Below are 24,012 nucleotides of genomic sequence, written 5' to 3'. Positions count from 1 at the left end.
CATTAGCAATGGCTAGCAAATTGGCTATAATATTTTCTGCAAGAGCAACCCATGCGGTTTTTTTTACCCAAACAATGACCTACACCAGCTGTGTGGCCATACGCTGGAGTAACTTGACTGACAGTGTGAGAAGGAAAAATCCAGCTTCCGGCTGCAGAAGGTAGGGGAGGAACACCAGACAAAAGTGTTACAAAACATTAGCTTCCTGCTTAAAATCACTTGATCTGAAATAAATTACTTTTCTTTCAGAATGAAAGAGGGAGTACGCGGTTAAGCTGAAGGAATATTTAAAGGTGGTCCTTTACAAGACTACAGTGAGCTACTGCTGTCAGACTTTGGTGTGACGATGGGTGTTTCTGGTGGCTCAGGATTTTGACCAGGAGGCAGCAGAGCTCCTGGAAAGAGAATGGCATCAAAGGTCCACAGGTGAGAAGTTATTTTTGGTCCATGACAGTTCTTTGTGGTTAGAACAAAGGCCAGTACCTGTAGATGTGCTATTTATTCTGTTTAATTAGAGGAGTAAACGTCTGAACACTTGGTTGACTAATGTTAAAATGTGTCATTTATGTGCAGCGTGATGTTAAAACAAAAAAAGTTCCAAAGAAGATTCCTGGCGAGCCCAAAAAACCTTTTAAGTAAGCACGATCGTAATACATTTGTTCCTTATAAGATTCCCAGAAATATTTAAAACTCTACAACTTGCAATATCTACCTGCAGGAAAACTAATTTGAGATGTTTTCCTTACTCACAGTGCTAATATAATATTCTGCAAAAAGCAGATGTTACTTTTCAAGGAGACATTTCCAAACTCAAGGGAGCGATTCGCCAAGGCCAATCAAATGTGGAGAAAACTCTCCTATGAAGACAAGAGTTGCTTCATACAGGAGGTAACTGAAAACATGAAAGGGTACTCGATGGAGCTGCAGAAGTGGTTTAAGGTATGAAGAATCCTGTTCTGATTATTTCAATCTTAGACATTTAACCTTTATACTACTGGAACGTCCTTTAAAATGTGTCACATTTTCCATTCTTTAGACATTGTCAAGAGCACAGCAGGCGTGTTATCGGACAAGTAACCCCTCCGTAAGAACTTACCGTATTCAAGCACTAGTTTCTTTATTTACACACTATTCTTCAATATTTCTTCACGATTGTTAACATGATTCTTTTTCAGAAATTGAAATACCTTGGTGAAAATTGCAGTAAAGAACCATTTGCCTACAGACCATCGGTAAGTTTAAGTGTTGAAACAAAAGACGTTACGTTATAATTAATTATTTACTGCACCAATGCAGCCCTCTGACTGTCTCTCGGTTTTAATGTACTTTATCTGAAATGTCACTTACATTTACCAGAAGTATGCTGATAAGTTTGTAGTCAATGAATGGTACACAGTTAGGAAATTCTTATTTTTGGGTTAACTGGGTCATTTAAAAAGAAAAAATAATTTAGATATCTATATTATGATATAATTCATAGGATTCATTCAATTCCATCTGCATTTTGGTTTAAAACAAGCTCTATATTCAGTCCACATTTATCATTATGTCACGCAGGATTCAGAAGATGAAATCTTTGAAGACTGCAACAGCGAGCAAGAAAGGACGATGTTTGACTTTGAAGAGGTTCGAACACATTAAAAAAACACATTATTTGAACTTTTTGTATCATAGATGTTTAATTAATATTTAATGTTGTTTTATAGGATGAAGAGGAAGAAGAAGATGACGAAAACATCACATTTGAAATGTTTTAGATGGTGATTGGATGGGAACAGAGCTTGTGAAGTTCAGAGCCAAATTCTGGATTAAGTGCCTGACTTTAATGCCACATTGTACTGTATTGAGAACTGCTTCCTTAACATATTTTGGGGGCCTTGATGTTAAAATAGGGTCCCTTTGCAAACAAGATGCTTTGGGATCAATGTAATTTAATCCTGTGTTGTGTTCACATGCTGTTTTTACTGTTACACAATGACTGCTTGTATGCATCAAAATAGTTTAGGGAGAAAACACGACATGGGAGTTTTATATCAGCTCTCATATTGCCTCATTTTAAATGTGATGTTGGGAATTGTATTTTTATTGATTGTAAAAACAAAACTTCTTTGTCAAGCATTGTTTTGTATTAATACAAACCCTTTTTTAGATTTTTCCAATAAACATGTTGAATAAAATGTGATTCATTTTTCGATTATCCTTTGTTAAGTTGAAGTAAAAATGCACAAACGACCAGTGCAGGGGAAAAAAGGTTTATAATTACTAATACAGAGCCGAACAAAAGGCTTATTTAACCCCTAAATGTCAGGGGGTAACGCAGTCACATGTCGCGCTGGATGAAACAAACACATCAGAGCTGATGCAGAGAAGAAGCACTGCTGCAAAGGAAGCCCTCGGTGGAACTCGTGTAGCGATCGATTGCTACTGTCTGATCTCTGTGATATAAAGATGGATGCCTGCCGAAATAGGTAAATAAACACAATTAGCAAATTCCCGTTGGTGTGGTTGCTATTTGTCCTCGTAAGTAGTTTTGTATTATGGGATAGAATCGTAGGATCGTTTTGGTCTCATATTATTGGAGTTGAGAGCGGAACAGCCGCAGTGCAGCAGCGGTGTTGTGTTCGGGGACAAGACTCGCTGTGGTCAAATGTAATTCTTCAACAGCAGAAACCATTCAACCACTTACAAATGTGTTATATTGTTTCTAAATACTCAGCCAGGTTTGATACATTTGATGTGTTTAGTTTGTAGATGTAGCTGTCGTTTACCTGGAGGATACAGCGTCTTGTAACCTCTTGGCATGCTTCAATTCCTCCAGCCTATTCATAGCCACGCTCTTTGTTTTCCCCGCAAGACTTTGGCTAAGCTACCTTCGTTAGAGAGCAATGCTCGCACCGGCAGCGTTTGTAATTTGAGCTAACGTCACGTTTGTGTGTTTATTGCGACATTGCAGTGCTACAACACCAAGTTATTTTCGGTTTTCTGTTATTCGCAGGTTATAAACGAGGGAAGTGAGTCCCTGGTAGTGTTCAACGTGCAGTTGTAAGTAGCTGCATCACATTCAAGGCATCATATGTTGACCATGCGCTCATTTACATGCATTGGGTAACGCCGCTGTGTTGCTAACTGTGTTTCCCTCCTGCTGCAGCCCTGTTCTGGCCAATGTTTGCTGCGCTACAGCATGACCACAGCAGTGTCGGTTCATCTGGTAGTTCTGGCAAATGAAAATGGAGGAGGTTTCAATGTCCAGCCTGGACAACAGCAAGCTGGAGGTACAGTAGAGCAGAGCCACTGTGTGACGGTGGTTTAATCAGCCTTGGAAATGCCCATTACATCTGAAAACACACGGCAGGAAACAGACAGTCTGACTTGTGCCTCTGTTTCTCCCGACCCTTCCTGCCAGGGCCTAGCTCAGGACATCCTGTCTGACCTGGTGGAGGATGCCTGCCTGGGTCTTTGCTTCGAGGTCCACCGGGCCGTCAAGCAGGGCTATTTCTTCCTGGATGACACAGACCAAGAAAGCATGAGGGACTTTGGTGAGCACAAACTCTACTATAGTGAAATAAAGGTGACATAAATAATGTGTGTGAACAACAGAGGAGATGTTTAGCTTTTCACACATTTGATGATAAAAGATTCAAATCTGACTTCAGCACCAATGACTCGTGACTTTACTCAAATCTGAGCCTTATGACTTGAAAAGCCTAATAATTAACGCAAATGAATGTATTTCCCTTCATTTCCTGAATCAAGTGAGGTTACCACTTTCCATTCCACTTTCCATCAATTTGACACTTAATTCCCCAAATCCATTTTGTTGAACCAATCCGTCAGCGTCCTTACAGGTTGCAAATCAATGACTTGGTCACACTTAAATAACACAACATTAAAAAAAAAGACAAAAGTCAATAACAATGCATTCAGACAATAACATCTCTCATGCCATCTCTCATTCCAGAAATTGTGGACCAGCCGGGATTGGATGTGTTCGGCCAGGTGTACAACCAGTGGAAAAACAAAGAGTGTGTGTGTCCCAACTGCAGCCGAAGCATTGCTGCCTCCCGCTTCGCTCCACATCTGGAGAAATGCCTGGGGATGGGACGCAACAGCAGCCGCATAGCCAACCGCAGGTATGAGAGAGATAAACAGGTAACCACAGTAAAATGGACAAATTAAAATCAAAGGAACACGTACACATTTGTCCTTTTTAAGCTAAAAAAAACCCACCCTACTACTATGTGAAAATGATAATAGGCAAGGTATTCAATAGTGCATATGTACCATATTTGAGTTATCAAACTTGTAATCTATGTATACTGGAGATGCCCCACCACCTTTGAGTATATTTCCTTAAATAGAAGGATAGGAAACATTAAAGTTGGTTTCAGGTCATAATGTATTTTTATTCTAATCAAACTGTTATTTGCAGCGAGTAATGCTGAGTCATTTGTGTGTGTTGTGTCTAATTATTCCCTATTTTACAGAATAGTCACCGGTAACAACACCAACAACAAGTCAGAGAGCGACCAAGAAGACAATGATGATGTTAATGATAACGACTGGTCTTACGGTGCAGAAAAGAAAGGTGATGTAGTGCCGTTATGTTTGACTTCCTTTTTAAATTGATTGCCAATATAATTCCCAAATTAAATGACCCTGTTTTTTTTAATCTAAAATGTAATGTGTTTCTTTTACAGCCAAGAAAAGGAAATCTGATAAGGTACTTTTACTTTATTCTAACAATAAGTATTACATTGTTTTATCATCCTAATCCCTATTTAATTTATAAAAACACATGGAGAGGTTTTCTGATTTGTCAACGCATAATTGACATTTATATTTTTCCACCTCAGAATCCAAACTCACCCAGAAGATCAAAATCATTCAAGCATAAGAACAGTAAGTGAAAATGAATGCCTTAAACTTCTTCTTTTGTTTGTACTATGTGTACTTATGTATCCAAATACTCATTACTTCTCAATTTGTAGGCTAGTTATTTTTAACATATTTCTTATGAATGCTGTCTAGTGCAGCATTGTGGTTTCATTATTTGATGTTAAAGTGAAACCACTTTGTGTCCAAAAACTTCCTCCTTAGATGATTGCTTAGTTCTAACCTCTCAAAATAGTTTTGAATATCTGTCTCTTAGCTATGCGTCTATGATGACTTGTATTAATCAGACGTATCAGCGAATTAACCCTTGTGTCTCACTTTGAAAAAGTTTCCTTTGTTTAAAGTCTGTTTACATCAGAATTTCTTTATTAGTCAGCATCAGGGAAATGTACAACTGTTCTTTAATACATTTATCAAATGTATGTCAATGTGTCATGGTCTGTCTCTTGGCCATGACAAAATAATGATTTTAAAGACACGGTAAAGTAAGTGGTTTTATTAAAATAAACCAAACTAAAGGAAAGCTACCAATATGAAGTGTGTATATCAGCAGTATCAGTTGTGTAGCTGTGGATGAGTGAGCATAATGTAGGGCAAACTGTTGTATGCCAAAACCAAAGACGATGCCAAGCAAATTACACAAACGGGTAGCTGCTCTCAGAAAGGAGGTCTGCCAGAAAAGAGAGAGCGGACGAGACACAGATTTTGATGCATTTTTTTAGTGCAGGAAACCAAGAAAAATAGCAAAGACATGCTCCTGGAGATGCTCAAGGGTTAAAGTTCATAATTAAATCATTGTAATCTGTATATTGCATGAGTAAATTAATGAAATTCAGCCTGTTGTTTATTCCCATAGGCATGATGGGTCCTAGACGTCGAATGGACAACCAGGAGAGCCCACGCCTGCTGATGAAAGACGAGGCATTCCCTCAATAACACACTCAGTCACAAACACGCATTCTCTTACCATAGTGTGTGCACATACACACATAAACGCACATACGGGAAGACCAGTAACACTTCAACTTTGGTTCTTTATGTTGTGAATCAATGGACGTCCATGTTATAGGTGACACTCATGGCGTTTGCTGCTCTGAACAAGCAGTCCAGACCTCTCACTGTATACTTGACAGATTTTCTTTTGTTTTTCACAAATCATTGTACCAACACTCATTTTTTTTCTTTTGTTTTAGTTTCTTTTGTTTAAGAAGTTCTAGCTGGAGTCCAAAATAATGAATTTGACCGTATACAGTTTCACTTCACAGAGGTAGATTCTGGTGTAGTTCATGCAGCGGCCAAGCAGAGGCAGCTGTGTGAAGAGTGATTGTGTGCACATACAGTATGTTTTGTTTTTGTATACAGAAATGATTAGGTGTACTTCTATTTCCTCAACTTTTTAAATCTCATTCTTTGAATAATAATGTCAAAGACAATCATTTCTCAATGTTTGTCTTTTGTTTTCAGTTGAATCACGATACAGTGACTCGGTTTGCCATTCACCTGTTCAAACTAGAAAATGTTCTGTTAATCAACAAGTTGCAATCAATTTGCTGCAGACAGCAAGTTTGTTTTGTTTCATTTTGTTTTTTTTCATTTTGTGGCTAGGTCGGCTTGTTTTCTAGCATTCAAAAATGTCTTTGTATCATGTGTTTACATTGTAAAGGGTTACATATATCTTCGGTTTGATGTGATAGTGTAAATATTCCAATAGTTGAATTGCTGCTATCATGGCTCAGTTTGTTTAATCTGTCTAGCATAATAAATGATTTGTTACCTGTCTTTATGTCTCGTGTTAACTTGAAATTGTTGGCAGGCACTAAATGGGGGTGTAAACGTCACCCTGCTCAAGTACTTGCATTGAAAACAAAAATGACCAACAGGGGATGCTGTTGCTCAAATGGTGAGGTTTAGAGATGTTAGTTTGGTTATTTTGGTGCACCTAAGATAAATACATAACATGTTTTCTTAGTGATGTGCTTCTGTACAACTTATTCTTAGGAAATTGAGACGTAGTAAATAATTATTTCACACAGTGGAAAAAGTAAGAAGTTCAGTGTAGTTATTGAGTTCCCAGAATGATGCCTTCAAGTTCTTAACTCCGACATATGAGTTGTGATTCATTGGGGATCATTAATGAAGGCTAATAGGATACAGATTAAATCAGGCATTTAAAATGATACAGACAGTTTTATACAACTTTTTTTAACGTATTAATTTGACAACGACAACCAATCCTTGAACCGCTTTGTGTGACGTAACCAGAGACTAAAGATGTCAATTATTTTCAATATCTCAAACTTTAGTATTATTTATTTTATGGTCATTTATTTTATCCCCACTTTGAGTATTTAGTTTACATTGTGCTCACATGGTAGCCTACATACTTTTCATACTTAATTTACAAAGTATATCTCTTATTAGTACTGTTTTACGAGTTAGCCATGTTAAGTCTTAAGAACAAGAGGAGGAGTTGACAAACTACCCAACAACCTCCACTCGCTTTCCAGAAAACAAGCCGTTGCAGGCAGAAGCAGATCCCGGAAGTAGATGCCGTTAGAAACGAGCTAACGTTAGCCAGCTTTTTGTTGACAGTTTGCTGGCTGTCAAACCACAGCTTGACCTCATTTAAAGAAACTGCAGTCAGCGAACGCTTCGTCCCAACTTGTACCAGCGACGTGTATTTAGCAGCTTGCTAGTGTTGTTTATTGACCGAAGTTTGGCTATAGTTTTCGTCACTTTTAAAACCACTTGTGGATCCAGAACATGGCATCGAGAGGAGGAGGAGGAGGGTTCACCCCGATGGGTCTGAGCCCCATGAATGTGGGGCATGCTGCGGGCATGAGGATGCCAGGTATGCCCCAACCTCCGGGGGGATACTCCCGGGGCATGAACAACGCTCCCCAGTACCCACAGGTGAGTTTTCTCTTTCCTTGTATTATTACTTTTTAAAAAGAGGGAACCTTGGTAACTTACTGAGCTTAAGTTAAGTGTAATGAGAGTTCATTTCACTATGGTTTTTGTAAAGTTTATGTTACCATGTCTGATTTGATTGTACACACTCCTACATTTGGATTACAAAACAATTATTTATCTTCTGACAGTCATCACACAGATTAAATATAATAACCCTAAATGTCTTTATCCTTAAATATCAAGGTGTGGACCTATGGTGTGAACTCGCACTACTTCCGCATTGTAAAAATCAATGTAATAACTTACTGCCACCAACAAACTGAGTGTTGCATATTTAAAATGTTTTATAGTGATTGATTATTTTCTACTCTAAAGTATTTTAATGTTTTTAAATAATTAGCATTACAGTTTTTGTGCATTTGTTAAAGAGAGAATCACGTGGCTGCCCTCAGCCTCCTGACAGTTAGCGTGAAACAAAAGTAATTTTATCATCTCCATCTGTCAGAGCTGAGCGTGCATATGGTGGTATACCAGTTTTCCCGCCATCTGCATGTGGTATTTAGTTAATACGCATTATTAAAATGGTGTCATATGGCTTCAGATCTATGTTTCAGATATGTGTTTGTCTGTGAAGGGAGTGTCCAAACCATCCAAACACAGTAAGCAGCCGCGTTGAGATAGAGCATTCTCATCCATTGTTGGTTATTCATTCAATGTGGTTTATGTCAGAGTAGAACTGAATCATAACACAATATGTTATTATCCAATAACTATTGGAACATCAATTGAAAAGCCATAAAGCAAGTATACCTACATTACATAATAGTTCAAATTAAACATTAAAAACATAGATTTTTGTAGGATTTACTAACATTGCTTTTATCTAATGTATCCCATCAAGCTTCGTTCATTTACACAGGATTTTCTTCTTTTAGATTTTGTATCTACTTATTCATTAGTACTAAACGTTGTTGAACGCATGTTCTGTGTACCGTAGTGGAAATACACATTTGTATACTACATCTGGCTAGAAAATATTTTCTGCTTTTAATGTTGAAATCAAAAGTAGCATCCTATTGAAAGCATACACATATTCTTTATAAACCAGTACTGCAGGTAGAAAATATAATTGAATCATCTGCACAAATGCTTTTTTTTTTATCGCCACACTTGTATTTAAAAGCAAATTAGTGAGTAAGAGAATATTCTGGAGAAAGAATATAGAAAATTCTTATGAACCACAAATAATAATTTCAGCTTTCCCTTTTATCTTTAGCGCCCAGGGATGCCATCTAACCGAGTTGGGGGCCCAATGGGATCAATGGGGGGTCAGCTGCCTGGCCCTTCTTACGGCAGTGGGAACATGTCCATGCGGCAAGGCATGGGGCCTCCAGGCATGGACACTTCCAGAAAACGCTTTCTTCATATGCATCAACAGCAACAGCAGCAGCAGCAGCAGCAGCAGCAGCAGCAAGAGGCGCTGGGAAGCCTGAGACGAGGGTAAACTGAGGAGAAGTGAGAGTGTTTGTGTGAGAGCGGGAGAATAATAATGCCAAGGATGATTGATCAAGACATCCATGGGCCAAATCAGGGACTGGTTCAGCCTGGGACTTAAAACTGGTGCAACTCATCGTTGTACAAAATCAATACATTCGATTTGACGTGAAAAAGCAGCAAATCCTCATATTGGAGAAGCAATATCCTACATTTCTACTTATGAAACCACTTAAATTATCTGTTATTAACATTGTTCCCAATCAATGAATCACCTCAACAATTATTTAATGAAAATTGCACACCACATTTCCTGCAGAATGTATTTCTTTGAGGTTCTTAAATGTGATGTTGCAGTAGAATGAAACATTATTACAGCCAGTGGGAGAAGTTATTAAAGTTAGAGTTCATGATGAATCAAAAAGTCTTATAATTACATACTTTACACAATAGAAGCCATGTGGTCACAAAGACTCAGCCGCTGATGTTTCCTGTCATGGCTCATTAACAAAATAACAACGCCACTATTCATTCAGGATGTGTTTTTCTCTGCTTGTGAAGTTACTGTGCTGCTAACACAGCTCAGATAGCACAGACACGAGGGGAGAGCATCTCATGACTGGCCTTTGCTTTTAGAGCAGCAGACACAAGTCGGTATGTTTGACTTGAAACTGCTCCGTGGTGCCACGCTGACAAACGTTGCGATCCACAATGAATCTCTTGTCTGTAAAGCTTGATCTCATAACCAAACTCTCAGTGTACGGGGCTTGGTGTGCCAGAAGAAACAATCTAAATCCTCATCAAAGCGCCTGGGAATGACATCCTAATGAAGGGAGCTGTGTAATTTAATTAAAGAAAACAACAGTGCTTTTATGAAGTCAGTAGCGATGATGAGGAGTCAGAGCCCTGGGTGAGGGGGAGTCGATGAAGAGAGGAGCCTTTTGTTATTGCACGATGAAGCTTTCACAAATAACTGATAATCCAATGAAGTCAATGAGGTCTTTCTGTTCATCATGTGGATGTCAGTGTGTTTTTAGTTCCTTGTAAATTGGTTAATGAAGGTCATACTTTAAAAAGATCAAATGCTAAATGATGATCCAGAATTGGCTACAGAGTACAGTATGTCCTTGTTTGACTGAGTAACATGTTTAGCCTCAGGATGTTCTACTGTTTCAAGAAAGCATCATGGTCAATTCATTTATGCACATAACAGTACTCTGGAAATCATCTTAATAACGTCTCTCGTTATGTTTAATAACTTGATGAATAATTATGATTTTACTATAGTCGTTAAATTAACAATCCATTTGAAAGTTCTGCTTGGAACAAATCCCGTTTTTTTTGTCCTTTCATATTTTTTATTTATTTGTTATATTTCTTCTTCTTCTACTTGTTTTTCTTCTTATGAATATTATTATTATGAATATTATAATTGTTAATGATGATTTGATGCTGAATCTCAAGGGGGTTATTCCTAATTAACACCAAACCTCTTATTTATTTCAATTTCTTTGTGACTTTTAGGCCAAAGAGACGAAAGATGGCCGACAAGGTTCTCCCACAGAGGGTAAGAAAGTTTGGACCCCCACTGAAACAAATGTAACTGGATTCAGTTTATTCACAGTCGGCTGAATTCCCTTAATATTAACGCCCTGCTGTCGGCTCTTCAGATCAGAGACCTGGTCCCAGAGTCCCAGGCCTACATGGATCTCTTGGCCTTTGAGAGGAAACTGGACCAGACCATCGCTCGAAAGCGTATGGAGATCCAGGAAGCCATCAAGAAGCCCATCATGGTACCTCATCACAAGCCTGCATTTTTAGCTTTTAACAAAATGAAGGATATATTTTATAGAATTTCGAGGCCTTACGAAGTGCTGCCTATTCACAAATGTAGCTTTAAAAAGAAAGAATGCTCGACTACATGCATCATTTCCTGTGAATCCCTCTTCTCAGGAAAGTAGGCAATCTGAATCTGGTGTAGAAATATAACAGATACAACAAATGACCGTTGGAAAAAATGTGGCCTAAGAATCGAATAACAAATCAAAGTTTCATGAATATCTATCTTAAAAAGTATAACCTTAAACTGTCTTGATTAACTCATCTATGACTTCCTGTTTTGTCGAAGATCTTTCTTGTTAAAAAAAAAATCTATATCCATAAGAATCCATCATGGTTCATTTATGTTTGAACAACCGTTTTTACTGGAGTTTCTGATTCATCTGCTTGTTCATCTCTATGACACAGCAAAAACGCAAGCTCAGGATCTACATTTCCAACACGTACACCCCCAGCAAGCCGGAGGGCGAGGAGGCAGAGAAGGTTTCCTCCTGGGAACTGAGAGTGGAGGGAAAACTTCTGGAGGAAGTACGTGAGAAACTCTCTTCACTTGAACCTCCTCGCTCTGTTTTGCCATCGTCCCACTGTGTTCTGACTCCTAAGTATTTCAGTCTGTGTTAATCTGTTTCTGAAAAGTCTCCCAGCTCTGGTTGGCCTGTGTCCTTGGCTCAGACCACGCAACCAGATGTGTGTTTACAGCTCTCCCCACTCCACTCCACCCCACGACACACACACACACACACACACACACACACACACACACACACACACACACACACACACACACACACACACACACACACACAGAGAATCATGTTCCCCTTTTGAAGCAAGGAATTGAAACCACTGGCCGTTGCATACCATGAGCTGACATGCCTCCCCTCCCTCCATCAATTCCAGCACATTGTGTCATCTGGGGCCACATGAAGGAGGCTTGTTTTTTCAGTTAATTTCTCTCCGCTGGCTCATTTGGCGTAGGCATGCGTAGGAGTAGAACATGGAGTAACAGAAAAGGGATGCGAGGGAAGGAGTTGTGCAAACAGCACTTTGGAGAGGCCTGGGGAAAAACAGCTTTTTATGGTTGTCTGCAGCTTTGTGCTTCAACACCCCCAATGTGGTCAGAGCTAAACAATGCAGCTGCACACAGCACAATATAAGATAGATAACAATCCTGCTGCCCTGTCTTTTCACACGCTTTCCTTTGTGCACTTTTTGTTTTCTAGCCTGGCAAGCAGAAGAGGAAGTTCTCATCTTTCTTCAAAAGCCTGGTGATTGAGCTGGATAAGGAGCTCTATGGACCCGACAACCACCTAGTAGAGGTATGGCATCATTTAACAGGCATTTGCTGCAACAATCTCATAAACTCCAGGGGAGTTCACTAGCCCCAACATCTCCTGAGACTATTATTGGTTCACTAGCCCCAACGCTTTCTTCTTTAGCCTGGTCACAAAGTTGAGTTCAGCTGGAATTGTCAACTTTTAGATTAAGTCCCTTTTATAAGAGTTATTGAATCTGGAAACATTAAATCCCAACATTATGTTTTGTTCGAAGTATTATGGTAACTAAATAAAGTTTAAGCTTTAATCAAAGAACATCTGTTTTTTCAGTGGCACAGAATGCCCACCACTCAGGAGACGGATGGTTTCCAGGTCAAAAGGCCCGGTGATGTGAATGTGAAATGCACCCTGCTGCTCATGCTCGACCACCAGGTATCACCTATTTTCTCAATTAAAACAGGTTTGAATGGTATGGCTTGTTTCCTATTTTCAAACCGCCTATTTCTCTGCTACTTTTCAAATGTTCAGCCCCCTCAGTACAAACTGGACCCCCGGTTGGCTCGTCTGCTCGGTGTTCACACACAGACGCGAGCCAGCATCATGCAGGCCCTTTGGCTCTACATCAAGAATAACAAGCTGCAGGACTGTCATGAGAAGGAGTTCATCAACTGCAACCGCTACTTCAGACAGGTAATGGAAACATGTGGAGGCTTTGCCAAGCAGCACAAAGCTACATCAACTTTTCCAAGTGTTGCTCTGATATGCTTTCACATTGGTTGTGTAATGTATTGATAAATGTGCAGAACTCAGCAGATGTTTTTTTTTCATACAGAGAATTACCATAATTCATACCAGATTTAGAATTTGTACCATGGTCTGTTACCTGATGCCATGATGTATTCATTTAAACAATACATTTATGCATACAGTTACCTTATTTTTACCCAAATGTAATTCTTAATAAGGTAAAATTCATAATTATTTTTAACTTGTAGCTTTAATTTCTTAAAGATGCACAAAAAACAGCTTCGCTTAAACCCCGCAAAGTACATACTACATTGTGCAACTAATAGCATGTATATGAATGCTTATGGGGAGAAAAAAAGGTCACAAAACGTTACTTTCAGCATATAAAGTTTGCTCTGTTTTCTAACCAAATGCTGTTCAGATCTTCGGCTGTCCTCGCATGAAGTTCTCTGAGATTCCCATGAAACTGGCAGGCCTGCTGCAGCACCCTGACCCCATCATCGTCAATCACATGATTAGGTAGGAGTGTGTGGATCATTGTCATCTTTCTGTATGTGCACTAATATTTTCAGGATCTCATTAATTATACAGAATCTTCCAAAGACTTTAGAGAAGTTTGAGCTCATGCTTTTCAACCACCATATGACTTGTTGTTAATTTTAACTTCACTCTTGACTTGCATCTCCTCTGCACAGTGTGGACCCCACCGATCAGAAGAAGACTGCGTGCTATGACATTGATGTGGAGGTGGATGACCCTCTGAAGGGCCAAATGAACAGTTTCCTGTCCTCTACAACAAACCAACAGGAAATTGCTGCGCTGGAAATTAAGGTAAGGCCTGTCAGTCAATCACAACTGGCCCTCATCTCCCTGGCTTTTCAGATAATTGGAGTAAAATTGTAATATGTTTGGTTTACTTATACTGCACTGGTTTTGTATACTGCAGATTCACGAGACGATTGAGTACATCAACCAGCTGAAGACTGAGAGAGACTTCATGCTGAGCTTCAGCAATAAACCTCAGGACTTCATCCAAGACTGGCTCAAGTCTCAGTGCAGAGATCTGAAGGTGAACTTGTTCTCACAACGCTGATTACTGTATGTGTTAATAGGACGAGAGTCATTATAGCACCTCTCATTGCGTTGCAGTCATTTGTAGATTAGTTTTCTCAAATGAAGGGACTTTAATGCCTTGACTGCCTAAATTGACAATTGTTGACCTTATTTGGGTATTTTAAATGAAACATTTATCTGTTTTCATAAAATGATAGTTCCTTATGTTCAATGTTTTCTTTTTTTGTCAGTTGATGACTGATGTGACAGGAAACCCAGAGGAGGAGAGGAGGACTGAGTTCTACGAGGGGCCCTGGGTACCAGAGGCTGTGGGCAGATACGTCTACTCCAAGGTAAAGAATTACACAGCCTTATGTAGTGCTTCACAGTGAACACCGGATGGTTTATTGTAAGTTATTCTAGTTTCAACATGCACTGAGACATTTCTTTTTTTGTTTCAGGTCCAGCAGAGAAGACAAGACTTGGAGCAGGTGTTGGGAATCCGTCTCGCCTAAAGACATATTACAGTATACAATATATACTTGACTTAATCGAAATTGGAATTTGCTGGGAAATAAATAGGCTACTGTTGCAGCTTAAATGTTAACAAAGCCATCCTCACTGACATGGTATATGGGAAACATATAGGATTGTAGTTTTAAATCAAGTATATTGGGCCAAAGTGATTAACATTTCCTTAATTCTATGATTACTTTATATTTTGTGTCGTTTTGAGCCTGTTCAAATAATCTTGCCTTGTTTTGCTAAATGTTTTGTTTATGGTACATTATGCTTGAAACAGTGTTGGCATTGGTGCTGTGTAGGTGTTTTAGAAAGGGTGTCTGTTTACCATTTAGAAGCCATAACCTTAAGTGAGGAACAATGCAAAATAATACATACTGAACTGTTTTGCACCAGAGATATATGTACATATTTCAAAGATGTATTTAGAAAACATTGATAGTTTCCCTTCAAAAATACGTAGGTTTTTTTTACGATGTTTCATGACGTGGATAGTAACTTTTTTTGCCAACAATAATAATAATAATAATTTGAAGAGCTGTTTTTTCTTTTATATCGATGCATATGTAATTTGAAATGAAACGTGTATTTGCTTTGTAAAAAAAGCATGATTTGGAGGACAGCTCTACATGGGAAAATGTGAGCTAATTTGAGTCCTCTCTGTCCAGCTGTAATTCATCAGCTCTTTTTGTACTTTTTGGATGTTTACATGCTGTCCTTGTTTATTATTGGGGTTGTTGGGGTTATTGTTTTAATGCCGGGAAATTGAACTGTTGCCTTCTCTTTGGATTGAAGTGTTTCTGTCAGATCCAAAAGGTTAGCTGATATTAATAAAATAGGAATGCAGTTATAGTGTGCCAACTAAACAATGCATCAGATGTGTGTTTCTAGTTTCTGGAGGTAACTTTTAATTGAAATGCCATTTTGTTGTTGTCAATTTAGGTATGAGGGTTTCTTTAAACATTCCATGTTGACAGTATCGCTGTGCCATCATTTGTTTTGTGAAGAACACACTTAAATATGTGACATTTTGTGTACAAATATTTGTTTGTAATGCCTCTTTTGTAAAATGTTTGCATGTTTTCTATCAATCAAAAACCTTTATCTTTTATACATTTTTCACATTTTTCACAATAAATGTTCCTACCAAAGTTTTGTGTTACAATGTAAATGCCCATGGCGTTATTCTAAATATTATTAATGGTATCGTCTTATATTCATATCTTTTACTGCATTCTCAACTGTGTGATAAAAGCTAGGCTCAGGCCATGAGTGTGCATGTCAGGGCTGGTCTCAGGTGTCTCTGAAGAAGTCTCAACAGGTCTGGCTGGTTTTACCTGTATGTTAGCGCCTAAATGGATTTCCCTCTCCTCAAATAACGGCCAACCCAAAAACATCCTGCACTCTTTGCAGATCTGCGTCTCAGCTTGCAAAGCAAATAACTGACTAAAGGTTTGCATAGAATTACATTTATCAATAAATGGGGAGTCAATTAAGCTTTGAACTAAAAAACTATGACAACAATAAGATAATGTTGTTAGGGCAATCGCTGAAGGTGATAAAAGCAGATCAAAGGAAATACGCTTTAATAAAATAAATAATAAAGAAAGCATATTTAAGGCTATGTATAACACACACACACACACACACACACACACACACACATTACGGCATTTATGGCGGGGGAAAGGCTGTAGGTGGCGATGTGCGGAATTATTTAAAAATGCACGAAGAAGAAGTATCCCGGAAATACCTCTCTCCTCCAGCGGAAACTGAAAATTCCAAGATGGAGGTGGACGGACCTGATCATGTAGGTGTATTTTTTCTTCCGTTTTGTTTGATTTATTGGTAATAAATGACTAAAGGAGAGTTATAATTATGCTTTGAGTCGAATAGTTTAACCTTCATCGGCTGTAAGAAGTACCGGCTGTGCGACTCAGCTGTAAATAGTGACATATCACTTCTTTGGGAACAATAAATGTGTGTAGTATTCTGCCGGTTTGCTGTCTCATTGTAGCTAACTGTGCTAACGTGCTAGCATGGGCTCACTGTCTGTTGACGTATAGCTATCTTAAGATAATCTGAATGACTTGCAGTTAGGGTCTTCTTTGTTGTAAACTATCAAATAAACAACCGACGTTACATTCAATTTAGGTTAAATAAGTGTTTGAGCATCACAAAGCGCTGGCTAAGCTACCTCATCTAAACACTATGCCGAGTCGAGTTGGCTAACGTTAGCTGCTAGCATAACTTGTTGTTAGAATAATTATAATTGGGATGAAACCCTTTTTAATGGTCAAGCGGCAGAGCACACAGCACACAGTGACATTTGTTCTCTTCATTTAACCCATCCTAGTACCAGGAGTCTAGTACTAGGAGCAGGGAACTAGTCTAGAACTAGTCAGCAGAATAAACTAACTAGATCATTACATAGAGGCAGATAATAGATACTTATAGCTAACATTATGGATTTATTTTTTTCACGAACTATAACGAAATGTAGCTTTCTTTAATTTTGTATAATTGAGTAAACACTTTGACAACTAATCGAGACGGATTGAAATCGCTCAAAGATGTTTATTACATTTGCCTGGTTAATTACAATTAACAATAGAGTATGACATATTGGGTATAGCTTATAAATGTAAACGATTGTAAATCGGATATATGTAAAGTTTCTGCTGTTCTTAGACAATATCTCGAGTGACTTTTTGCTGACATAACGATCAACAGATAAATACGTTTGATATTTGTTTGACAGATGGAGATGGGGGACAGCAAAGGTGGCTCAGGGCTCCGACAGTACTACTTGTCCAAGATAGAAGAGTTACAGGTAAGAAATCATGATCTCGGCAAATGTTTAGTCGTTAATGTGACAGAACTTCAATTTCTAAACGCTGCTTTCTTCTTAAGTTGACAGTAAATGACAAGAGCCAGAATCTCAGACGCCTGCAGGCACAGAGAAATGAGCTCAATGCCAAAGGTGAACAGTTCTTTACCACTGTGTGTTTGACATATCATTTCATTTTATCACATAAAGTCATGTTAACTTCCACATTGGTGACCTTTTATTATTTTGTATCTCCCAGTGCGTCTCCTTCGTGAGGAGCTGCAGTTACTACAGGAGCAGGGCTCCTACGTAGGGGAGGTGGTGAGGGTCATGGACAAAAAGAAAGTGCTGGTCAAGGTAGGCTGTGTTATTGTGCTTTGTACCACACCGTCATTTTGAGTACTAGTTGAAAGCTTAAATTAAAATGTCTCAATTATTTTCAGGTACACCCAGAAGGAAAGTTTGTCGTTGATGTGGACAAGAACATTGACATCAATGATGTAAGTTTTGAATTCAGAATCCCGTCAATGGTTGGCATTTGAACCCATTCTGTTTTGCAAAACAAACATTATGGCCTTTCACTTGTTCTGTTGATAGCATAAAACTAAATAGTAAATAATTCAAGTCATATTTACTCACCTGTACGTTTATGAAAACATAGGATGTCATGTCAGGAACATAAAACCTGCAGTATCCAATAACACCTCTGTCCCTCCTACATCAGGTGACTCCTAATTGCCGTGTGGCTCTGCGTAACGACAGCTACACCCTGCACAAGATCCTGCCCAACAAGGTGGACCCGCTGGTGTCCCTCATGATGGTGGAGAAGGTGCCGGACTCCACCTATGAAATGATTGGTGGCCTGGATAAGCAGATCAAAGAGATCAAGGAAGTGATTGAGCTGCCTGTCAAGCACCCAGAGCTGTTTGAAGCTCTGGGCATTGCACAGCCTAAGGTGAGCGACTTATTCAATGTTTCTGTACGGATTCTTAAAGGGGACGTTTCTCTTTAATGATTGTTCAGATGCAGTCATATGTTATGTTCCTCTGGCAGTGTAAAGATGGTTCTGTTTGCTTTGAATGTGTGCAGGGAGTGCTGCTGTACGGCCCCCCCGGTACAGGGAAGACCCTGCTGGCCCGAGCTGTGGCCCACCACACTGACTGCACCTTCATCAGGGTGTCTGGCTCCGAGTTGGTCCAGAAGTTCATTGGAGAGGGTAAGCTTCCTTTTAAATTATTTTATTAACAGACCATTTTAAGGCTCAAGGACCTCCCTGTTTATTTGATTGTAAACTATTTGGTTGTATAACTGTTATTTCTCCCTCTCTTGTGCCAGGTGCCCGTATGGTGCGTGAACTCTTCGTCATGGCCAGAGAACATGCTCCGTCCATCATCTTCATGGACGAGATCGACTCCATCGGCTCGTCTCGTCTGGAGGGTGGCTCGGGGGGAGACAGTGAGGTTCAGAGGACCATGCTGGAGCTCCTCAACCAGCTGGACGGTTTCGAGGCCACCAAAAACATCAAGGTAACACACACAACTATTTTTGTTTTTTTATTGCATGAATGTGAGCAGTTATGATCTTTATTATGAATATGTAAATGTGGCTTTATAGTGTGCATAGCTTAGCCCTTCACTAAACCTTCTTAACTAAATTACCATTTAAGGGTATATACAAATAATGATTTAGTACATTATCATTTTGTTAGAGCAGATATAAGGATTTCTATGTAACTTTTTTACAAATAAATCCATTAACACTTAGAATACCTTATATCTGCTTAAACCTAATATACTGATTTTATTAAAGTCTTTCACACATTGTATTATCCCAAATACTTATTTCAATTGTTTCTCTCTCTCTCAGGTCATCATGGCCACCAACCGTATCGACATCCTGGACTCTGCTCTGCTCAGGCCCGGCAGGATCGACAGGAAGATTGAGTTCCCCCCTCCAAATGAGGAGGTAGGCACTTTCACAACACAGTGAATACACACATGTAGACCTGCTGTGGGTTTGTTTTTGAACATCTCTTTATTGTGCATCATTAGGCCCGTCTGGACATCCTGAAGATCCACTCCAGGAAGATGAACCTGACACGTGGCATTAATCTGAGGAAGATCGCAGAGCTGATGCCTGGAGCCTCTGGTGCCGAGGTTAAGGTGAGAGGAAACCCACTACATGCTAGCAGCTGGTCCGTTCATTAATACCTTTATTTTTTTATTGAACGTTCTTGTCTTTATTTTCTAGGGTGTGTGCACAGAGGCAGGGATGTACGCTCTGAGAGAGAGGAGAGTTCACGTCAACCAGGAGGACTTTGAGATGGCTGTGGCAAAGGTTTGTGTCTTTCATGCTTTCATACACTTTACCAAAACTAATCATTCCTGGTAACACGCAGCCAGATAATGTTTTTTACTGATGTTATTCTTGATTGAGCTTGCCAATATATGTAATTTCTTCAACTGCATTTACAATGTTTGTGCTTATCACAAAAGCTGTTAATATCCAAGTCTATTATGTTACAATGCATGTTCTTTTCTGTTTGCATAACTGTACCATACTTGGAATAGTATACTTGTATAATTATTGTTTCTACTACTAAGTCTGTCCCGTTTCCCCCCTCCAGGTGATGCAGAAAGACAGCGAGAAGAACATGTCCATCAAGAAGCTGTGGAAGTAAAAGGCCTTGTGTATTCATGCGCACAATGCAAACACATATGTATATTTTCCTTTTGTTTATGCTTTGGTTTATAATTGTCATTCTAGAGTAAATGGTTTCCCCAAATAACAGATGGTCCATGGTTTTTATTTCTCAGTTCTCCATTATCACCAAATACAACATATTTCTTTTAATACAGATTTGTGTCAAAGCCAAGTTAGGTCACATTAGAATTTCCTTTTACAATTATATATTTTGTAAATACTTGATATGGCACTCCACAATAGCTTCCATTACAGTAGAAGTCTGACATGATTGGTCGATCTAGTTCCTACATGCTTCTGAGAGGTTTTCTACTGCTACTTCACACTGAAGGATCTAAAACAATGAAATTGCAGCTACCGTGGACCTGTGTGTGGAATTGTTAACACTGGCTAACTCCTGGGTTGCGGTCCAATAGTCCGCTCCTAACGTCTTGACCTCTGTGTGAAACGTCACGGGGCTAAGTGGATTCAAAAGGACTTGGAGTACTTTAGAGAATCCAAATGTACTTTCACTATCTGACGTGTTGATGATGCTGCTGTGGGGAAACTACAGTTTTCTAAACAGCGGACTACAACATGGATGTATAATAAGAAGGAACTACTGTAAACTCATCTAGAGACTCTGCACCGTGCTGTTGTTTTATGCTTTATGAATGTGGACAACAGAGAAACATATTCTTCATGACCAAAGTTGGAATTTAAATAAAAAAGGAAAGTGAAACTTATGCTCGTCACCCTCCGGTCCACATTAATACGTATGATTGTATTAACTACGAAAATATCTTAAAATCAATACAAATGTATTTATTATAAACGTTAGTCCTTAACATCTATCAGTGTGTATATCACCATTCAAACATCTTTTTAAAGTTGAACAAACCCTACAGCTCAGTAAAGACTGAAATGTTGACTTTATTTGATCAGTTTTAGTAAAAACTAGCATTCATATTTCTCTCTTTGATTATAATACTGATCAACGTTCAAAACAAAGCACTTGTGGCAAGTTACCAAATACGTTTTAATAAGCACCGTAACGTTCATATCATTTCTCGGTCATATAGTTTGTTTCCGTGAACGGCCGGTAAATGCTGCGGCCGCAAGGCATTGTGGGGCAGCATTTTCTCCTCTCCTTTCGTAAAGGGAGGTCCAGTGGTTCCTAAGCTAAAGGAGGTTAGAGAATTGGAACAGCACTTATCATGGATGCCACTGATGTACTTCCGGGTCATTTCACTCGGTTAGGAAGGTTGCTAAGCTAAATGGACTATTCGACCGCAACCCAGATCTGAGGACCTCAGGAGGCGTCCCGCAGTATAACCTGTCCTCCGAACGCTGAGCTGATTCAACTGGAAACAGTCAGCTTGAGAAGGCTAGCCCCTCACCCAGGACACAGGCACCCACTGCCGCTCCACCTGCACCCTCTCCAGGACCACCTGCAGCTCCGCTAAGGCACCGACCGGGTCCTCCTTCACCAGGACGTAGTCCACCCAAGCCCCGTAGCTCTCGTCCATCCTCTCCGCTGAGTGTTTCATGTCCTGTAGGTCGCACTCCTGTTTGTCATAAGGAAGGGGACATGTTGATTCAGCCTTTTGATCAGTGTACAAAGCTCTCCTATAATGTACATTTAATATATCCAAAAGAAAAGGGATTTAGACTTTTATGATGACGCCGTGTTTAATGTAACTCACCGTGATCCCTGAGCTGAGTGAGGAACAGGAGCCAAGTGTTTTCCTGATGCTGTGATAGATGCGAGGAGTTACATAGATGACATAGGGTTTGAACTCAGCAGTACGAAGAGTCTTCAGTGCCTGAAACAAATCATATTGTACTTTAAAACACAAGGGTTGAACTAAATACAGTGTATTGCAATGTAGTTATATTCAAACAAACTGTCAGCATATAAGGTAGAACTTAATTAACAGACTGAATGCCCTGTAAAACCAAGGTGAGTCTGTCATTAGATAACATTAAATACCAAAAACAAAACGGTGCAGAAAACCCAATTAAACTCGAGTGTGAAAGAACCCTTTAGTTCACAGAAAACTGCACCTATTCATGCTTTGAATAAAATCTTTAATTAAACTGTCAGACGTGATGCTAAAAGTTGGAATGTGTTTTCTTCTGCATCATTGAGGCAGATAAAGGCAATCAATTCTGTGAACAAATTAAACGTTTGTGACAATCTGGACAGAGGAGCACACATCTGCACGTACTCCTGTAAAAGCCCTTGCACATTTAATATTACAGATAGCGGCAACAGTTATCAGAAACATATGTTGGTATGTAGTGCTGCGTGACACTTTTTATACTAACCTCTGGTTGCACATCCACCAGACAGACCTTGTTTTGATCCAGATTTCTGTTAATGGACTCCAAACTGGTGCCGTACAGATTATCTTTATAGTCCCCGTATTCAATGAATCTGAAGAAATACAGCAGCATCATCATCATCAACACTTCATTCTCTCAATTAAACATATTAGTGCCCAATACTCACTTGCCACTCTGAATGTCGGCCTCGAACGCTGCTTTGGTGATGAAGTGGTATTCCACTCCTTCTTTCTCCTGAGACTTCCTGGCTCGAGTGGTGTCTTTGGTCACATGTTCAAAAGCAGGATAAGAACTGAACTTTTGTATTTTTGCTTAATATAAAAAACGTGTTAATATAATGCATACATCACAATGATGACATTTGACCTGACAGAAAAGAAGCATTCAGACCAAAGGAAGGTTTTTTAGATAGTCCTCGTCAGTCAACACTTATAAAACTCCAGAAACTACCTTTTCATTTTTGCTTTGTACAGGACGGCAACATAAATAATTTACAACATACTATGTCGCTTTTGATGTATTATACGCTTTCTTACTGATATTGTTGACCTACTGCAATATATATATATTTTTTTATGACATTATATGCCATACTAAGACTTTTTTTCGACATACTATACTATGGGGTTTTTGCACTAAACAATGAACAAAACATCTAATCGTCCTGTTATTTAATTTAATGTAATTTTGAAAGAAAAACATTGACAACAGTGTATTAATCGTATTTGAATCCAAGATTACAAATATTATCCGGTGACTCAAGTGCAAAGTACACGTTGGTGTAGTTTTTTTGTTTTTTTTATCAAGTTTTGATTTAAAAAAAGAAAGAAAAGGCAATAAGACTCACGAGGCACAGCCAAACCAAATCGTCGAGGATTTCCAGCGATCACTTTCTGTTTGAGTTCCGTTATCCGAGCTCCCAAGGAACCTGTGACCAAATAAATATATCAAATAAATGAATGGACAATTATTCAACACGGTAAGGTGCTGCAGAAAAAACATCTGAGAGCAAGGTCCATGGGTGAGGGGGAAGGAGTCTTGTATTGGAGAGACTGACTGACATAATCAGACGGAGGGCAGGAGGATTTGCATAGCGATTTAGAAACTGCTGTGTGTTGCTACATTTATTTGTATTCTCTCTTATCTGATATAGTTTTATTGTATTTCGTTGTAAATAATGTGAATCATATTTTCCTATTAGTTTTAATTCCCATTTATATTTGTGAAACACATCATACAACCACCCCGGTCCCTCAGATCCACCTCAGCCGGTTTGCTTTCCATCCCCAAGGACAAACTCCGGAGCTTCGGGGATAGAGCCTTCTCTGTGGCAGCCCCGAAGCTCTGGAACTCCAGTCCCGCCTCAAAACCCACCTCTTCAACTCTGTATATCCATAAGGCCCCCCCCCCCCC

General features: G+C 39.2%; 5 protein-coding genes across 9 annotated transcripts in view; 4 read left to right on the top strand and 1 right to left on the bottom strand.

The window, feature by feature from the left end:
* Window positions 1–21: 21 nt before the first annotated feature.
* On the top strand, window positions 22–2,188 carry LOC104953584 (nucleolar transcription factor 1-like). Its single transcript, XM_010780535.1, has 9 exons — window positions 22–160; window positions 250–293; window positions 369–426; window positions 574–635; window positions 753–939; window positions 1,037–1,084; window positions 1,176–1,232; window positions 1,558–1,626; window positions 1,707–2,188. The coding sequence occupies exons 5-9, from the start codon at window positions 781–783 to the stop codon at window positions 1,755–1,757; spliced, it is 384 nt and encodes a 127-aa protein (XP_010778837.1). The 5' UTR covers window positions 22–160; window positions 250–293; window positions 369–426; window positions 574–635; window positions 753–780; the 3' UTR covers window positions 1,758–2,188.
* Window positions 2,189–2,352: 164 nt separating this feature from the next.
* Window positions 2,353–6,672, top strand: atxn7l3b (ataxin 7 like 3b). 5 transcript variants are annotated; one of them, XM_010780530.1, is made up of 9 exons: window positions 2,353–2,468; window positions 2,996–3,042; window positions 3,149–3,272; window positions 3,404–3,536; window positions 3,959–4,130; window positions 4,485–4,585; window positions 4,698–4,720; window positions 4,854–4,899; window positions 5,750–6,672. In XM_010780530.1, the coding sequence occupies exons 3-9, from the start codon at window positions 3,222–3,224 to the stop codon at window positions 5,827–5,829; spliced, it is 606 nt and encodes a 201-aa protein (XP_010778832.1). In that variant the 5' UTR covers window positions 2,353–2,468; window positions 2,996–3,042; window positions 3,149–3,221; the 3' UTR covers window positions 5,830–6,672. The 5 variants fall into 5 exon arrangements, with proteins under 5 accessions (XP_010778832.1, XP_010778833.1, XP_010778830.1 ...); XM_010780531.1 differs by having other exon boundaries at window positions 2,354–2,468; window positions 5,730–5,818; XM_010780528.1 differs by having other exon boundaries at window positions 2,468–2,520.
* Window positions 6,673–7,399: 727 nt separating this feature from the next.
* On the top strand, window positions 7,400–15,133 carry smarcd2 (SWI/SNF related BAF chromatin remodeling complex subunit D2). The gene is made up of 13 exons (XM_010780527.1): window positions 7,400–7,806; window positions 9,083–9,306; window positions 10,825–10,867; window positions 10,971–11,093; window positions 11,548–11,667; window positions 12,363–12,458; window positions 12,747–12,848; window positions 12,945–13,106; window positions 13,585–13,682; window positions 13,859–13,994; window positions 14,110–14,232; window positions 14,468–14,569; window positions 14,678–15,133. Exons 1-13 carry the CDS (start codon window positions 7,657–7,659, stop codon window positions 14,729–14,731), a joined length of 1,533 nt encoding a protein of 510 aa, XP_010778829.1. The 5' UTR covers window positions 7,400–7,656; the 3' UTR covers window positions 14,732–15,133.
* Window positions 15,134–16,477: 1,344 nt separating this feature from the next.
* On the top strand, window positions 16,478–20,361 carry psmc5 (proteasome 26S subunit, ATPase 5). Its single transcript, XM_010780526.1, has 12 exons — window positions 16,478–16,548; window positions 17,500–17,571; window positions 17,652–17,721; window positions 17,828–17,925; window positions 18,012–18,068; window positions 18,293–18,523; window positions 18,658–18,784; window positions 18,904–19,094; window positions 19,435–19,533; window positions 19,620–19,730; window positions 19,819–19,905; window positions 20,195–20,361. The coding sequence occupies exons 1-12, from the start codon at window positions 16,525–16,527 to the stop codon at window positions 20,246–20,248; spliced, it is 1,221 nt and encodes a 406-aa protein (XP_010778828.1). The 5' UTR covers window positions 16,478–16,524; the 3' UTR covers window positions 20,249–20,361.
* Window positions 20,362–21,117: 756 nt separating this feature from the next.
* Window positions 21,118–24,012, bottom strand: part of mpp3b (MAGUK p55 scaffold protein 3b) — an 18,604-nt gene continuing 15,709 nt past the window's right edge. Inside the window, 5 exon segments of the mRNA XM_010780525.1 lie at window positions 21,118–21,818; window positions 21,957–22,076; window positions 22,582–22,690; window positions 22,766–22,859; window positions 23,447–23,527. Coding sequence (XP_010778827.1) covers window positions 21,639–21,818; window positions 21,957–22,076; window positions 22,582–22,690; window positions 22,766–22,859; window positions 23,447–23,527 — 584 coding nt within the window. The 3' untranslated portion in view covers window positions 21,118–21,638.

Source organism: Notothenia coriiceps, unplaced genomic scaffold, assembly GCF_000735185.1.
Source record: "Notothenia coriiceps isolate Sejong01 unplaced genomic scaffold, NC01 NC01_scaffold00022018, whole genome shotgun sequence".
Lineage (NCBI taxonomy): Eukaryota > Metazoa > Chordata > Actinopteri > Perciformes > Nototheniidae > Notothenia > Notothenia coriiceps.
Note: the sequence above shows the minus strand (reverse complement) of the source record. Positions and strands in the feature narration are given on the sequence as shown.

Coding starts and splice junctions, on each gene's coding strand:
- psmc5 (XM_010780526.1), top strand. CDS start 16,525: ATGGAGGTGGACGGACCTGATCAT. Junction 19,731..19,818: donor CCTCTGGTGCCGAGGTTAAG/GTGAGAGGAAAC, acceptor TTTATTTTCTAG/GGTGTGTGCACAGAGGCAGG. Junction 19,906..20,194: donor TTGAGATGGCTGTGGCAAAG/GTTTGTGTCTTT, acceptor TCCCCCCTCCAG/GTGATGCAGAAAGACAGCGA.
- LOC104953584 (XM_010780535.1), top strand. CDS start 781: ATGTTACTTTTCAAGGAGACATTTCCAAACTCAAGGGAGCGATTCGCC. Junction 1,233..1,557: donor CATTTGCCTACAGACCATCG/GTAAGTTTAAGT, acceptor TATGTCACGCAG/GATTCAGAAGATGAAATCTT. Junction 1,627..1,706: donor CGATGTTTGACTTTGAAGAG/GTTCGAACACAT, acceptor GTTGTTTTATAG/GATGAAGAGGAAGAAGAAGA.
- atxn7l3b (XM_010780530.1), top strand. CDS start 3,222: ATGAAAATGGAGGAGGTTTCAATGTCCAGCCTGGACAACAGCAAGCTG. Junction 4,131..4,484: donor AGCCGCATAGCCAACCGCAG/GTATGAGAGAGA, acceptor CCTATTTTACAG/AATAGTCACCGGTAACAACA. Junction 4,721..4,853: donor AGAAAAGGAAATCTGATAAG/GTACTTTTACTT, acceptor TTTCCACCTCAG/AATCCAAACTCACCCAGAAG.
- smarcd2 (XM_010780527.1), top strand. CDS start 7,657: ATGGCATCGAGAGGAGGAGGAGGAGGGTTCACCCCGATGGGTCTGAGC. Junction 13,995..14,109: donor TTGCTGCGCTGGAAATTAAG/GTAAGGCCTGTC, acceptor TGTATACTGCAG/ATTCACGAGACGATTGAGTA. Junction 14,233..14,467: donor CTCAGTGCAGAGATCTGAAG/GTGAACTTGTTC, acceptor TTTTTTTGTCAG/TTGATGACTGATGTGACAGG.